This window comes from Camellia sinensis, unplaced genomic scaffold (assembly GCF_055761805.1).
Source record: "Camellia sinensis isolate YWXY unplaced genomic scaffold, ASM5576180v1 Unanchor10, whole genome shotgun sequence".
Lineage (NCBI taxonomy): Eukaryota > Viridiplantae > Streptophyta > Magnoliopsida > Ericales > Theaceae > Camellia > Camellia sinensis.
In genome coordinates, this window is record NW_028128988.1 from 5,663,604 (window position 1) to 5,679,145 (window position 15,542).

The window sequence follows — 15,542 nt, forward strand, 5'->3', positions numbered from 1 at the left end:
AAGAAAAAGTGTGTGAGAGTTCTATTTATAGTACTAGCTCAAAGTAGAGTATTTGCCTTAAAGTAAACCCAAGAATAAGTCAAAAATCCCCAAAAAAGTCGGGTCAAAATGTAGCTGGGAAAATTTTGAAAATTCTGCCAAGTGTTGATACCAAGAGGGGTGTCAACCCCAAGAAGTAGTGATGAAACACCAATGTTTGAAGCAAACAGAGCGTTGACACCTGAAAGACCTAGTGTCGACATCAGAAACCAGTGGCAATACCAAGAACAGATAGGCAGGGCAGTGTCGACACCTAGAAGGGGTGGTATCAACACCAAAAAACATAACCAACAATAAATAAAAGGAGAACATCAGGTGTTGATCCTCCAGGAGCTGAGTGTCGACACCAAACACAATAACTCTAAGTTCCTAATAAACTTTCTAACAAAACCAAACGTGAACGAACAATTCTATTGAGTCTAAATCGAATTGTACTCCTCCAAAATGAATATACAACAACTCAAATATCCCTAAAACAAAACAAATGAAATTAAATACATTTTTCCAAATGTTTAAAGACCACAAAAATTATAGAAATATCATGAAATGCTTTATGAAGATTTTCTATTCGTTGATTAGTGTGTTTTGTTTTATTGTGTGTGTAATACAAAGGTGAAGAATCTTCTTGGAATTTTTCATAATATTTCTTTCATGATATCTAGCATTTACTCATATACATATACATATATATATTAATTACTTGTTAACTTGGGAACTAATCCCACCACCGCCCACTTGCGGAAGTCCCAATTAAAGTCAGTGCAAAACCCTAAATAGACTAGGCTCAAGAACTTATTTACACCTAGGAGGTTTCGAACATGAGACATTAGAGGGAGCACATGCCAAAGTCTCACGCATTGACTACCAAGCAAACTCGAACCAAACCACATTTTCATTATTCGGTTTGGTTGCAAATTTTATAGAACCGCAAGTAGTGGTTGGGTTTTGATTTATTTCAAAATCGAACCAAATCATATAATTCTCAACTCTATTCTGAACAACAAATTACACAATAATTTATACCATGTTCTATATCTTTTTTCCTCCTATTTTTTTGAAAAATTATGACTTCTTTCTATATGTTGATAAAGAAAAGAAGGGCATGATGAGTCAAATTCCTGAATCGTTGACAAAGCTATGGCAAGAATGGGATGTTCGAGGGTTGGTTTTGCTTAGTCTCACTTTACAAATGATTCTTTTCTTGTTTGGCAAACGGAGAAAGTACACAATCTCAGTGTGGACCGGTGTCATTGTTTGGTTGGCCTACTTGATGGCCGATTTTGTGGCAACTCTGGCCCTTAGCAAGCTCTCTGACAAGCGCAATGCTAAGCCTAATGGCGGATTGGGGGCGATATGGGCACCCTTGCTTTTGCTGCATCTCGGTGGCCCAGATACTATAACAGCTTTTTCTGTGGAGGATAATAATTTGTGGTTGAGGCACTTCATAGGATTAAGTGTTCAAACTGTTGTGGCAGTTTATGTCATTATTTTTTCTTGGAGGAATTCCTTGCTTTCTTTTCTGTCAATTTTGGCGTTCGTGGCTGGAATTATTAAGTATGGAGAGAGAACATGGGTTCTTAAGTAATGATAAATCGGGACACATTGTACCGATTTATGACCGTATCTCAATTCAATCAATTCACGATATACATTTAGATAATTATTACGCTAGAGAGAAACAATATGTATGTGCTTTACTGCTGGGCCTAAAATCGGTTAAGGAATTTAAGGAATATATGGAGCAATATGAACCTGATAAGACAACGTTTATGATACACCATTGTGTGGGTGATGAAATATTTCTTTGGAAAGCATTGGAGGCTGAAATGGGGTTGATGCATGATTTGTGGTACACAAAGGCAGTGGTAACTTATACCAAGGTAGGATGCATTTTCCGCTCGATCAGCTTCGCTTGTACAGTGTGTGTGTTATTAGGATACTTCTGGCTCACTTTTAGGAATCAACAACACTACTACTCCACGGTTGATATTGCCATCACAGGCGTGCTAGTGGTAGGAGCTCTAACTTTGGAGATTTATGCAGTTGCTCTATTATTGTTCTCTGAATGGACAATTCTTTGGCTAATTAAAAACAAACATCTCGAACTGGTGGCCCAATTGGGAAAAAGGTTTCCTTGGTTATTCCGAATGCTTGAAAAGAAAAGGTGGTCAAAAAAGATAGGGCAATTTGATCTACTTGGTTTTTGCCTCAAAAAACAGTTCAAGCCTTTAATGACATTGACGACATGGAGTAGGACCAGATTTGAGTGGTTGGCTGGTATTCTGGACAATGTCAACTGGTACATGCACAAGACTTGTGTGAATGTCCATTCTGATTCTAAATTACCTAGCATGATTCTGGGACACATAAAGTACTTGGCTGATAAAAATGCTATTATGCGTCACCATAATACTAGTTCTACTACTATAGTTGAAAAACTGAATGACGAAGAAGGGGACACGACAGATTCGGTTCAGGAACAATTTTACTCTAGAATTGTTGCTTGGCATATCACAACAGAAATGTGCTACCATTGGGACTCGAATACTTGTCAAAGCAGTTGTACTAACTCCACCTCTGCGGACGGAGATGACGGGCAAGCTAGTATTAAGGAAACATGCAGAACTCTGTCACATTACATGATGTATCTACTCCTCATTTGCCCTTTGATGTTGGGCGTTAGTGTACGGAGAGAATTTGGCTACCCTGGTCACAGCTCAGACAGTCACAGGATCCAGTTGATCAATGCTCTCCAAGAGTTTCTCAAGAGTAAGAATGTGAATAATGTAAGCGAAGCTTGCCGAGCATTAGAAGACTTACCATTAACTTTTGATCCGACCATAAGGGAGGCACGCGAATTTGCATTAGAGTTGAAGGAAAAGAAAATGGAAGAGAGATGGGAAATACTTCGTACAATCACTACTACAAAAATAGTTAAAGATCACACTTTAACAAAAAAAAAGATCTCACTTTTATTGGAAGTGTGATAAAAAAAATTAGATTGATATTTTAATCACACTTTATTTGATTGAGTGTGATAATATTTATTTTTTATGTCACTTTTCAATTAAGTGTGATTATATATATATATTTTTAATCACACCTTCTAATTAAAGTGTGATTATATATACACTACTACTTTTTAATCACACTTTTTAAACAAGTGTGATTATATATATATTTTTTAATCACACATTCTAATTAAAGTGTGATTATTTATATATTTTTTAATCACACTTTCTAATTAAAGTGTGATTATATATACACTACTACTTTTTAATCACACTTTTTAAATAAGTGTGATTATATATATATTTTTTAATCACACATTCTAATTAAAGTGTGATTATTTATATATATTTTTAATCACACATTCTAATTAAAGTGTGATTATATATACACTATTACTTTTTAATCACACTTTTTAACTAAGTGTGATTATTTATATATTTTTTAATCACACATTCTAATTAAAGTGTGATTATATATATATTTTTTAATCACATAATGTAATTAAAGTGTGATTATATATACACTACTACTTTTTAATCACACTTTTTAAAAAAGTGTGATTATATATATATGTTTTAATCACACATTTTAATTAAAGTGTGATTATTTATATATTTTTTAATTACATATTCTAATTAAAGTGTGATTATATATATATACTATTACTTTTTAATCACACTCCCTAAATAAGTATGATTGTATAAAATATTTCAATTTAATTTTTATATAAAATATATAATTCCCAAAACCCTTTCACTTTCTCTCCATCGTACCATCTCCTCTCTCTCTCTCTCTCTCTCTCTCTCTCAGGTCTCTGCAAAAACTCTTCAAACCCCTACCCTCTCTCTGCATCAGACGCCAAATCCCAAACCCTCCTCTCTTTCTTTTGCAAAAACTCTTCAAAACCCTCACTCTCTCTCTTCTTTAGACCCCAAATCCCAAACCCAAACCCCAACCGGCATAACAATGAGTGAGAAGGAGAAGATGGACAAAGAAAATACACACAGACAGAGCTCTGAACCAGAAGAAAAGAACAAAGAAAGAGAAGTAACGACGGAGAGAGAAGATGGCCGAAAGGAGACGGAAGAGACGAATGCACGCAAAGAACACTTCCACCCTTCAACCAGGTTTGTAGATTCAAACTAGGGTTTTGATTTTGGGGATTTTCACTAAAAAATCAAGGTTTTGATTGAACAATTCCAAAATTATGTAAAATTAGTGAACCTTAAGGAACTCTAGTTTCTTGAATTAATTCTGAAAGCATGTGATTATATTGTTTTAGATTGTGAATTTTTCTCTTTTTTTATAAACTTCTTGAATCTGAGTTGGGAAAAATATCTTCAATGTCAATTGCTTATTGTGAAATTGGGTTCTTTAATGGGTTGAACACAAATTTTTTTTTATTTTTTTTAAATTTGTTATTCTAAAACAATTGATGTTCTGTTACAAAAATTAGGATACTTTAACTTAGTTGTGATTGTATAAAAAAAATTTATAAAAAAAAAATTATTGAATCTAAAATTAGAGAACCCTAAGGGAATTCCAAGTTCTTGAACTAATTTTGAAAGCATGTGATTGTATAAAAATTAGTTTCTTGAATTAATTTTTTTTTTCTTTGGTTTAAGTTCATTTTAATTTGCAGCGAGTTGAAAAATTAGCTTAAGTGGTTAATGCATGTTAGTTGAAAATTCTGCTTCAATAGTTCTTGCTTATGAGTACATAGTTTATTTGCTACTAATTTTCTTCACAAATCTCTGTCTCTCAAATTATTATTTTTGTTGTGAAATTATTATGTTTCTTATTTTCATTTGGACTTGGACAATTAGGGATTTAGATTATTGCCATTGATTGATTGTTGTAGCTCCATTTAAAAAAATAAATTGGTACAGACACACTTTGGTTATACCTTAATGGGACGGTTGTTTTGGATAAAACTAAAACCTATATCACAAGTATTCTTGAAAGGGAAGATATGTACATTTAACAATATTTACTTGCTCTACATCTCTGATCTATTAAAAAGTTTAGCAATGAAACTCAAATCCATTTGCCTGGACTTAGCTAATAGTGTCCTTTCTCCTCATTATCTAATGTTATTCTCCATGAAGTCAGCCTGTGTATTTGTAACCACTTGATACATTCTCTTTTTTCAAGTTCTCTATTCTTTCTTTTTTTAAAGCTTTGCATTAATATATAGGTGGGGATTGTTGGAAAAATGCTTAAGCTCCAGACCTAAAAACCACTTCGTAAGCATGTGGTGGTTGTAAAACAGAGTGAGTGAGGAAGGTCTAAAGATGAAATTTCATGGTCAAATTCAACTTTGTCTGCTTGGCTGACTATATCATAAATGTTCATATTGTCACTTCTTTTAGCTCTCAACTAGGTAGATGAAAAATGTTTATCTTTAGCAAATTTCTTTTTTCTTTAAAATTTACTGAGATATGGAAGCCTTTTCTTATAATAATGTTTTCTTTTCTATTATTTTTCTTACTTGGTTTCTTGTGGTTTAACAGGTCATAGGGAATTACTAGTTTCAATTCGTTTCAACAAACCTGGATGGCAATGGTCAGGATGCTTTTTACCAGATCATCTGAGTGATACTCAGGTGAAAATGCAGAATCATGTTTCTGGTGCAGTCAGTATGATACGTGTAAGTACCACATTATGTTGAATTAGCATGTGGATCATTGGAAACAGTGAGTAGAAGCTCAACGATGAAGAGATGCAGATCTGCTCTCTCTTCGATCAGATCTGTTCTCTCTCTCTCTCTCTCTCTCTCTCTCTCTCTCTCTACAATCTGCTAACATGGTAATATCAGATCTGCTTTGTCTCTCTCTAGTCCATTATTTTGCCTTTTTTTGAAATCTCATTTTGGCATTTCTTGCTTTCTAACTCTTCTAATAATCATTTTGGTGTAGTTCCCATGTAAATTGATAAACTTGCATCTTGGTATGTTTTCTGAGTTTCCTTGTCTTTCAAGCTGCTACACATGGGTGGTCCTATTATTCCCCCTTTTTGTTCAAAAATGTAGTTAGAATCATGTGTAGACACAGAATCATGTGTAGATTGAATACCACTTTGATTTTATGCAGTTGAATCCATTGATTGTCTTTTTAAGTTGTTTATTTATTTATTTTTTTTTTAATTTTTTATTTCAGATGAAGCATGCTGCATTGATGTGGAAATCCTATCAAGGTGCCTGGAAGCAGAGTTGACAGTTTGTTGCTGCTCTTTCAGCAGAGACAAAGAGGTTATATATGTTGACATTAAATACATGTTTAGTACGAAAATACACAAAACATTGCTCTTATAACCACCACTTATGGGTTCAGCCTTATAGAAATTAACAAATAAATTATGTGTTCTCCCCTTTGTATGCATATATGTATCCATATGTGCTAAATGATGTATAGATATATGTGTTCTCCCCTTTGTACTGCTAAGTTGATATAATTTCTCTTTTTGGAGGGGGGGTTGGGGGAATTTGTTTCAAGAATTTTGGATAGTGGGCAGAGATATGCCAAGAGGTAATGAATTTGTTCACTAATTTTTAATTTCTCACGTTTCTAAATCTATTAAGACATGATGTGATTTGGTGTTGGAAATTAGTGAATAATTGTAGCTTTTAATTGTTTTATTAACAAAACAATTGATGTGTTCTAATTGATGTTTTGATGCTGATCCAAACGCAAGTAAAAGCTTTGTTTGTGCACATAATCTTTTCATGTTTTTTGCTTAGGTCCATGTGGTGCTTGTTATCATGCTTTGTGAAATTGACTCCTGAAAGATGGAATAATTATCAAATTTTTTTTACTCCTTATATCAATAATTGGCTCTGATATATATCTCATTTCAGAAGTTATGATTGCGACCCATTTGTTAATTCCTTTATGTTTGTAGGCAGTCGCAAGGAAGATGACTGGACCTGCCCTAGCTGTGGAAATGTCAAATTTTCATTTAGGACGACTTGCAATATGCACAACCGTACTCAATCGAGGCCAGCAGATTACAACTCAGTAAGATCTGAAATTCGATGTGATATTAACCACCCATGAATCAGTTAACTCACTTAAAGTTCCTTATAGGAGTTGTGTAGAGATTCATGTTATAATATGCATGTGTCATTTTTGATAAGTACTTTAATTTTGCATATTTATCCAGATCTGTTATTTAATAGGCAACTTAATGCTTTCACAGTGGTCTTTGTAAGATTAAAAGTTCTCTTTTAAGTCACAATGGCAGACATTTTAATTATATGTGTGAACATTACCCTGAACGTATTTATGAGGTCTTTTAGTTATATCTGGCTTGTTGGTTGCTTTAATTCTCATTAATGTCCTGTCTGCTCGAAGTTTTCATTTTATCAGCTCTTTAGTCTGTATGTACTTTCATCACATCATCCTTGCTTGCCATCTTCATTTTGCTTTATCATGGTTGATCAACATGTTTCACGGTTTGGTGGTGTTTTGCAACTAATTTATTTTTTCTGTCTACTATATTATTGAATTCTTTAAACCATTTTTTTTTTCTTCTTATCTTTCAGAAATCTGCTGCAAAACCCATACAACCCATGCATGTCTACTCATCCTCAGCTCCCTATATAGGCTCTGGTGCACCCTCCTCGATGTATATGGGTGTGGCACCTTATGGATCTTCTCTCTTCAATGGATCATCTATGTCTCCTTATGATGTTCCATTTTCTGGGGGTTCTGCCTATCCTTACAACTACGGCAGCCGCCTTTCTGGAGGCAGCCCGTATAGACCCCTGCATATAGCTTGTCCAACACCTTATTCTAGTGGATCTATGATAGGAAATGGTATGTGTTTCTCTTGTGCTTCTTATTGGTTGCATGATTTAAAAAAAAAAAAAAAATTCTATAAAGCCTGTTTTCGTTGTATCAGTTTCTAATTACCTTTTTTATTCCCCTTACTGGTTAACTATTCTGTCATTATGCATCCCTTTATCTACTCTACTTTTTTCCTTAGAGGTAACTTTTGTGAATCTTTATCTCTTTTTATAGGCTTCATAGGAGAGCTCTGTATTGGTGTAGGCCTGTGATTAGTTATGTATGCTTTTTGGTAAATAGAGATTTTTAATGTAGTTTATTTTATTTAGAAAAACCTGCACCCCTATACCCATCCACCCACATACGTGAGAAAAAGGTGATTTGTAGTATTAGAAATTTTTTACGGTTTATTGAGCATATAAAGATATGATAATCGGCTTATGATTCTTGAAGGCTGGTGCATTCTACAGTCTTACTTATTTAGTATCTTCAGCTGATGCCCATTTGGTCTCTTTTTTTCTTTCTTTTTTTTTTTTTGATTTGCATTTGGCTTTTGTTTTGGTGTAGCATTTATGAGGTTGTGTTTTTATTTATTGTTATTTTTGTTTGTTTTAGGTAGGATGTACGGTATGCCACCCCTGATGGACCGCTATGGCTTGGGTATGGGTATGGCCATGGGCCATGCTGACATGGTATGTGCAAAATGTCCATGTCTAGAGCTGTTTACTAATTAATTTATTTGCAAGGAAGCATAGTACTACAGAATAACGTACATGATACCCGCATAATCATGTTTAAGTTGACAAATATTTTCAAAACCATACTCTTTCTCTATGTGATGGTTTGGGAAAATGGACTTGCCTTGCCCACAGGTTGTCGATGCCAGCAGGTTGTGGCCAAAGCAGCATGGTAATGCCAAAATCTGGGTGTCAACGTGCCTAGAAGCTCTGGTCGGGCTTCAAAGTAGTCACCAATGTCCCCTCATGGGATATATATAGACCAGGTTCAAATGCTCTCCTCATCTAGAAAAATTTCTCAACTCTCTCAGGATCAAGCACCCCATAAATGAACTTAGTAACAAAGTACAAGGCTATATTAGCCCAGGTTTAGAATGCAGAGCCACCACTGCCCTCACGGGCACGCCACACCGCCTTGAATTAGTGTAGTATCAAGGGCAAAGCTATATATTAGCCCAAGGTTAATCTCTAAATATGTTTGTCTATTACAGGACTTGAATATTTCACCAGATTCAATACTGCAGAATGTAGATGAGCAGACAGTTCATAGTCTCAATGGATGCAGAGTGACTGATCAAATTTTGCGTTTGGTCCCAAATATTCAGGTTGTTATTGAATATTTTTGTTCATAAATTTGGCTTTTTGTATGTGTTGCTGATTGTGTTTATTTTTATCATGGTCAGAGCTTTCGTACTACACTGAGATGTGTGACACTCTGGGCAAAGCGACGTGGGGTTTATTCAAATGTGAGGATGCTCTTTCATTCTTAATGTTTCTTTGTTCTTGCTGCTGTGTCTCATTTTTGACTACATATGCTGTGTGATTCTCTGTCACAATCAGGTTTCAAGGTTTCTTGGTGGTATCAATTGGGCGTTACTTGTTGCTCGTATATGCCAACGTTACACATGGTGTATCATGTACATTGATGAATAAATTTCATTAAATATTATTATAATTAGTGATGTGTAAAATATGTGGTGCATCTGCCATCACTGGGGTTTCTCTAGCCGACGGAAAAAAAAGCACATCAATTGTTGAGATTTATTCCTCGGATGCGCTAACATGATACATATTCATTGTAGTACTTGATTCTGTTCTTATCATGTGTTGGTTGGATCTCATTTTTTTTAATTGTTGAGATTTACTAATATGTTATTGCTTGTTTAGGTCTCCAATAATTTACTTCATGATGCTAGTAGCAATCAAGAAACTTTAATCTTTTGTTCTCAAACCCTCAGAAGCAAGGTAATCTGATTCTCCTGCTATTCATTATCTGTGCATTTGTGATTTGTACCAAAGGTTACTGCTATATAATGCTATTCACCTGTGAATATGTCTTTTGATTTGCATTTATTATAGGTTTTGGTATATCAAGGCAGCCTTTCTTTTCACATATCATAGTGCATTTTGCTTGTGATGGACAGGTACAACGAGATTTTGAAGAGCTGCCTTCTGAAGCTTTTCGCCCGTTACGGGATTTATTAAATGTAAGAATATTTATAGGTTTTACACTTTTATGAGGTTCTCATTCAGAATTTGGCATGAGTTATCATATGATTTGTTGGTAGTGCCATTTCTATCTATAATTTCATTGTTTACTGGGGGAGCCTTGGGATCTACATGTTTGCTAATTGAAAGGGGCAAATGCTATACCATAGTTAGTGGGAACTGAAAGTTATGCTTTACATAGATTCTTTATAAGCTTAGCTTGTTCTTCCATCCTTTTCTTTCTTGATAAATCTGCAACAGTGTTCTTTCTTATACACTATAAAGACGTGTGAGGATTGCAGATAGGCAGTTTGTAACTTTGTATTTTGAATCCTAATATCTTGAACAAGATCCTGCAATCTGAAAAATACGCCAACGTTGGTGTACCTAGTGCCCCCTTTCCCTCACTGTTTCTTTCCCTAATTTTCCACTGTTCGTAGTGTAAATAAGTTTTGTCTATATGCTGCTGTTTCTGTTTAGTGCATGTAAACTTGTTTTCTTGCAATTGTGTGCATATGTTGATTCATGTTTGTGATGCAAAAGAGTTTCTTTGACTGATTACCAGCTTTCACATGGTTGTAAATGCAGAGCTTATTGAAAACATTTCACAAAGGCCCCCCCTAAAGTTAGAACCCAGGTATTGTTGTTTTCTCTGTACAACCACTTACACTCTTGTGCGCGCACACACAACTTGGAATGTAAATACAAAGATATGTCCAGCTAAAATTTGTCACCTTTTAGATTAGCCTTGCTGTGGCTGCATTGGCTGTTCATGTTCCTGCTAAAGATTGGGGTGATGGTGGCATTGTAAATTGGCTTAGAGATGAGATGAATTCTCACCCCGAATGCATACCAAGCTTCCTCGAGCTACTAAGAGTTTTGCCTGAGGTATACTCAATTCTGTTTAGAAGAAATATTTAATTTGAAATCAAGCTTTGTCTGTCGATGAGATCATAAAAGGGATGGCGTCATTGGGCCTTAGGTAGATATGTTATTGGGTGCTACTACTTATCTTGGGGATTTGACTGTGGCTTAAAGAACTCATTTTGGAACAAAATAAACTTCAAGTTAGGAAATTGTGTAAATGAGAAGTTTGGCAATGCTGATGCATATGTGCATTTCAAACTGTCTTTGAAACAAATTTAATACCTATGATGTTTCATGTTAAGATGTTTTTTTTGTGTCCCCACGTCTAATGTGTCCAATTCCTCCAGCTTATCCGACATGTGTTCAGGGCATGTTCATGTCTAACAAGTGTCCGACATCGTGACCGCCATAGCGGTGTCCATGCTTCATAGGCTAAGAAGCACGGCATAAACACTACACAGATGTGTCGACAGGAATATTATCAGACAATGTCGGACATGACACGTGGATGACACACAAAAATATATAGATTTGAATATTTATTATATATTATATATAGTGTAAGCAATTATTATATGTTATGTATTATGAATATTTAATTATTTTTTTACAACAAAATGCAATGCAACACTAATTTTCAAAGTCTGAAGGATGAGAATAGGCATAAATTTATATATATTTTTTTTATCATTATATTCCAAATTATTTTATTCTCTCTCTCTCTCTCTCTCTCTCTCTCTCTCTATGCATATGTCTGTGTTACTCTTGGGAAACTGAAAGCTTTGTGATTGGGTATTTTTGGCTGTTCATGTGGATGTTCTAAATTCTTATGTGATTATGATATCCATTTTTCACAACTTCCCCACCCTAGTTTACATGATAGAACTCTCATAACTGGTTTGAATATCTGTTTGTTTCAGGATCCCTGCTTCTACACTTGCTTCTCACCCATTGGTGCTAACAGCTCTCTCTAGCTTGAATTCTGATATCCTTTCAGAGGCATCCGTGAATGGTACAATGATTGACACAAACTAATTTTTATATATGGTCGCACTATGATAGATTTTTCAACCATTCAAGTTTAATGAAGTTGTGTTAATGGAATTGGATGATTCAGTTATATAATCATCATTTTGGTGAAGATGATTGATGACTTGATGAAGCTGAAGAGAGCTATGGATGAAGTTATTTTCAGAGAATTTGGAGAGCACACTGAATATTATTATTTTTATGATTTTGTATTGTCATATTGTATTTAAAGGGGTTTTATAAGTTTTTTCATTTTTTAATATATGTAAGCACAGATAATTTTTTTTATTTAATTCCTTTGTATATAGTTTTGAATATTTAATTTCCATTTATGAAATATATGTCGTTATTCTATTCAATATGTGGTTATGATTCAAAATATAGTATATAGTGTGTATTACATTATTCAAATGTGCATACAAAAATAATATTAATTATTTTTCAAATATGTAGCACCTTTTTTTTATCACAGATTTTATTAGTTATTAATCACACTTAAAAGATGTGATCTAAATGTTATTAATCACACTTAAAAGATGTGATGTAAATATTTTTAATTACACTTAAAAGGTGTGATCTAAATGTTATTAATCACACTTAAAAAGTGTGATTAAAAATGATCTTTTTTAATCACACTTTCAAAGATCACACTTAAAAGGTGTGATCAAAAATATTTTTAATCACACTTAAAAGGTGTGACCTAAAGTTTTTAATCACACTTAAAAGGTGTGAACTAAAGTTTTTAATCACACTTAAAAGGTGTGATCTAAATATTTTTAACCACACTTAAAAGGATCTAAATATTATTAATCACACTTAAAAGGTGTGATGAAAGCATTTTTTAATGACACTTAAAAAGTGTGATTAAAAATGACCATTTTTAATCATACTCCTAAAGACCACACTTTAATAAAACTTAAAAGGTGTGATTAAAAAACATACATCACACTAAAAAAGTGTGATCTTTATCTATATTTGTAGTAGTGAATGTGGTTGAGTATGATATGTTATGCAGCAATGAAGGCTCAGAAAGATAACCATCTTCAACTCCTCAGACAAGGAGGTGACCTTCTCACTTTGGTTTGGTTCTCTCTCCCCCAAATAGTTCAACCCGGCGATGACAATCATTTTGAAAACCATTTTAATGGTGACTTTTGGCGTGGTGGCAATTATTTTGGAGATATTATCGCAATACAGAGAAATTTAATCAAACAACTGGCAGTGTTATTCCGCGAGACCTGTTCCACAAGTCTCAAGAATTACTCTTCCAAGAATCAACTGAAACGGATTAAATTGGCGATATTTGCTCTTTGTAATTCTTCTTATTAAATAAACAGTAATACTAGATATCATGAAAAACCTTTCATGAAAATAATCATAAAAGTTTTGTGACCCTTGGATTAGGAGAAAAGTTAGGGATCATGAAAATTTTTTCATGAAAATGATCATGAAAGATTTATGATCCATGGATCACCTTGATTAGTGCGTGGTGTTTTATTCTAAGTGTAATCCAATGGTCACAAAACTTTCATGATTATTTTCACGAAAGGTTTTTCATGATACCTAGCATTGCTGTTGGATTAAACTTAGAATAAAGCACTACACACTAATCAAGGTAATCCAAGAATCATAAATTTTTCATAATCATTTTCATGAAAAAAATTTCATGATCTCTAACTTTTCCTTTAAATAAATTATATGTATGCAATGTAATAATGTAAAACAGTAATTTATCTTTTTTCTTTATTTTTCTTTCAATTGGGAGACTAAAATCATTGGATAATATATATTCTCATACATTACACACAGTTATTTGTTTGGACGATTTGAATCTCTTGTTTCTTGTTCACAATTTGATATATTTGATTAATCCTTCAAATTACAAAAATTCCTATTCGATTTTTTCATTCCAAGTCAGCACATCCCACCATTGGAAAGTAAGTGCTACCCATGCGTAGGATTGAGAAAAAAAAAAAAAATGAAAAAATCGTAAATCAATTCAGTTCTAATCAATTTAATTTTCTCAATGTATAGTTCAGTCTTAATTCTAAAAATAGACGTTGATTAATAAATTTTTTATGTGCAAGAACTCAATAAGTTTTTTTTTTTTTTTTTTTTTTTGATCGGCAAAGAAAATCTTTATTGATGAAAGCAACTAAAAAAGATAGACTACATCAATAAAGAGGAGCTTGGAGCTAACACAAAGCTCCAAGCGCCAGTTGGTGAGAAACCAACAAAAAGAGAACAAAAGAAGCAGAAAAAAAAAAAAAAAAAAAAACACAAACCAGAAAGAAAACAACTAAAAAACAGCACACCTAGCCAAACAACTTCACCACAAGGCCACCTATAACCAGCAAAACAGCACTTTACAGCCCAATCAACTAACAGACCACCTTACCTTCAGCCCGGACAACCAGGATACTTGCAATACAGCCCATGCAACCAGAACCCAGCATTAAAGCCCATACAACTAGCAGACCATCTTGTCTTCAGCCTGGACAGCCACTAGACCTGCACTACAACCTATTCAACCATCCAACACATCAATATTCAACCCATACAGCCAGCAGGCCAGCAGACCAGCAAAACAGACACTCAACTACCACAGACAATCTGCCACCCAGACACTCAAACTCAGCAAAGCATACCAGCATCACAGCAAACATCCACTATACTTTCCATGATTGAATCTTCATATAAACAAATTATACACTAATGGTCCCCTGACAGCAGTAGCCTAGTTGGCATCCCTAACCCGTGTTCTAACATTCTCCAAGTCCTTGGCTTCTAACTGCAGCAGTTTGCTAATAACCTCCTCATCCTTGCCTTCAAAATCAATGCCGAGAGCTTTACCCAATTCCAAAGTTGCTTCCGCCTCAGACAGATCAATCCTCCCTCTACTGGATTTACTTGCCATGGAGAGTGAAGTGGCAGCTGCTGCTGATCTGAAGACAGCTCCCTTTCGCAGGTTCAATGTTGATTTCCCGAATCTAGAAGGTCCAAACTGTAGGCTTTTCATCTGCCGATGCTTTTTGCTTGCTGCTTTCCTCTGTAAGCTTAAAGGAGTGAAACTATTTGGGGGTGAGCTAGTGACACTCAACCCCCCTATATGCCGGGGATGAAGATGACCCAGAACCCCATCACTTTGGAGGATCGGAGCAGAAGGTAAACTTAGGTTGCATACATCTAAAGGGGCCAACCCAACATTGAGAGGAGATAGCTTACTTGGGCCGACAACCGAATGGTCCAGAACTAAGCCCACACCAGATCCATTAGTCTCATTGGTTGATTTCAGATCCACTACTAAATTAATCCCTCGGCCCATAATTTCAGGCCCACACAAGGTTTTGATCACTCCAGAAGTTTGAATTTGAACTTCACCTTCGAAACTCCCACTGCCATCAACGGCTCTCATCTTGGGACTCACCAGCAGTCTTGCAGAGCTATCCTGGCATGCGTAGCCGATATCTTCTGACGTACCTATTTGCAGATCTGATTCGGCCACCACCGAAGTGTCCCTGAGCTGGTCATCCTCCACCATGACGTTACTGCTCTCACGTGCTTCCACAGCTACTATTCGTTC

General features: G+C 34.8%; 2 protein-coding genes across 14 annotated transcripts; both read left to right on the forward strand.

Moving 5' to 3' along the window:
* Positions 1-1,775: 1,775 nt before the first annotated feature.
* Positions 1,776-6,266, forward strand: LOC145814404 (uncharacterized). The gene is made up of 3 exons (XM_082911205.1): positions 1,776-2,949; positions 5,565-5,701; positions 6,210-6,266. Exons 1-3 carry the CDS (start codon positions 1,776-1,778, stop codon positions 6,264-6,266), a joined length of 1,368 nt encoding a protein of 455 aa, XP_082767331.1.
* Positions 3,785-12,318, forward strand: LOC114269614 (ranBP2-type zinc finger protein At1g67325-like). Of its 13 annotated transcripts, none has more exons than XM_082911280.1 (15): positions 3,785-4,178; positions 5,565-5,656; positions 6,210-6,301; positions 6,952-7,067; positions 7,595-7,868; positions 8,454-8,530; positions 9,067-9,180; positions 9,259-9,321; positions 9,416-9,492; positions 9,743-9,820; positions 10,000-10,062; positions 10,652-10,700; positions 10,805-10,951; positions 11,851-11,942; positions 12,048-12,318. In XM_082911280.1, exons 4-10 carry the CDS (start codon positions 7,026-7,028, stop codon positions 9,789-9,791), a joined length of 696 nt encoding a protein of 231 aa, XP_082767406.1. In that variant the 5' UTR covers positions 3,785-4,178; positions 5,565-5,656; positions 6,210-6,301; positions 6,952-7,025; the 3' UTR covers positions 9,792-9,820; positions 10,000-10,062; positions 10,652-10,700; positions 10,805-10,951; positions 11,851-11,942; positions 12,048-12,318. The 13 variants fall into 13 exon arrangements, with proteins under 13 accessions (XP_082767406.1, XP_082767400.1, XP_082767404.1 ...); XM_082911278.1 differs by having other exon boundaries at positions 3,806-4,178; positions 5,565-6,000; XM_082911282.1 differs by having other exon boundaries at positions 3,807-4,178; positions 5,565-5,701; positions 9,416-9,656.
* Positions 12,319-15,542: the final 3,224 nt, after the last annotated feature.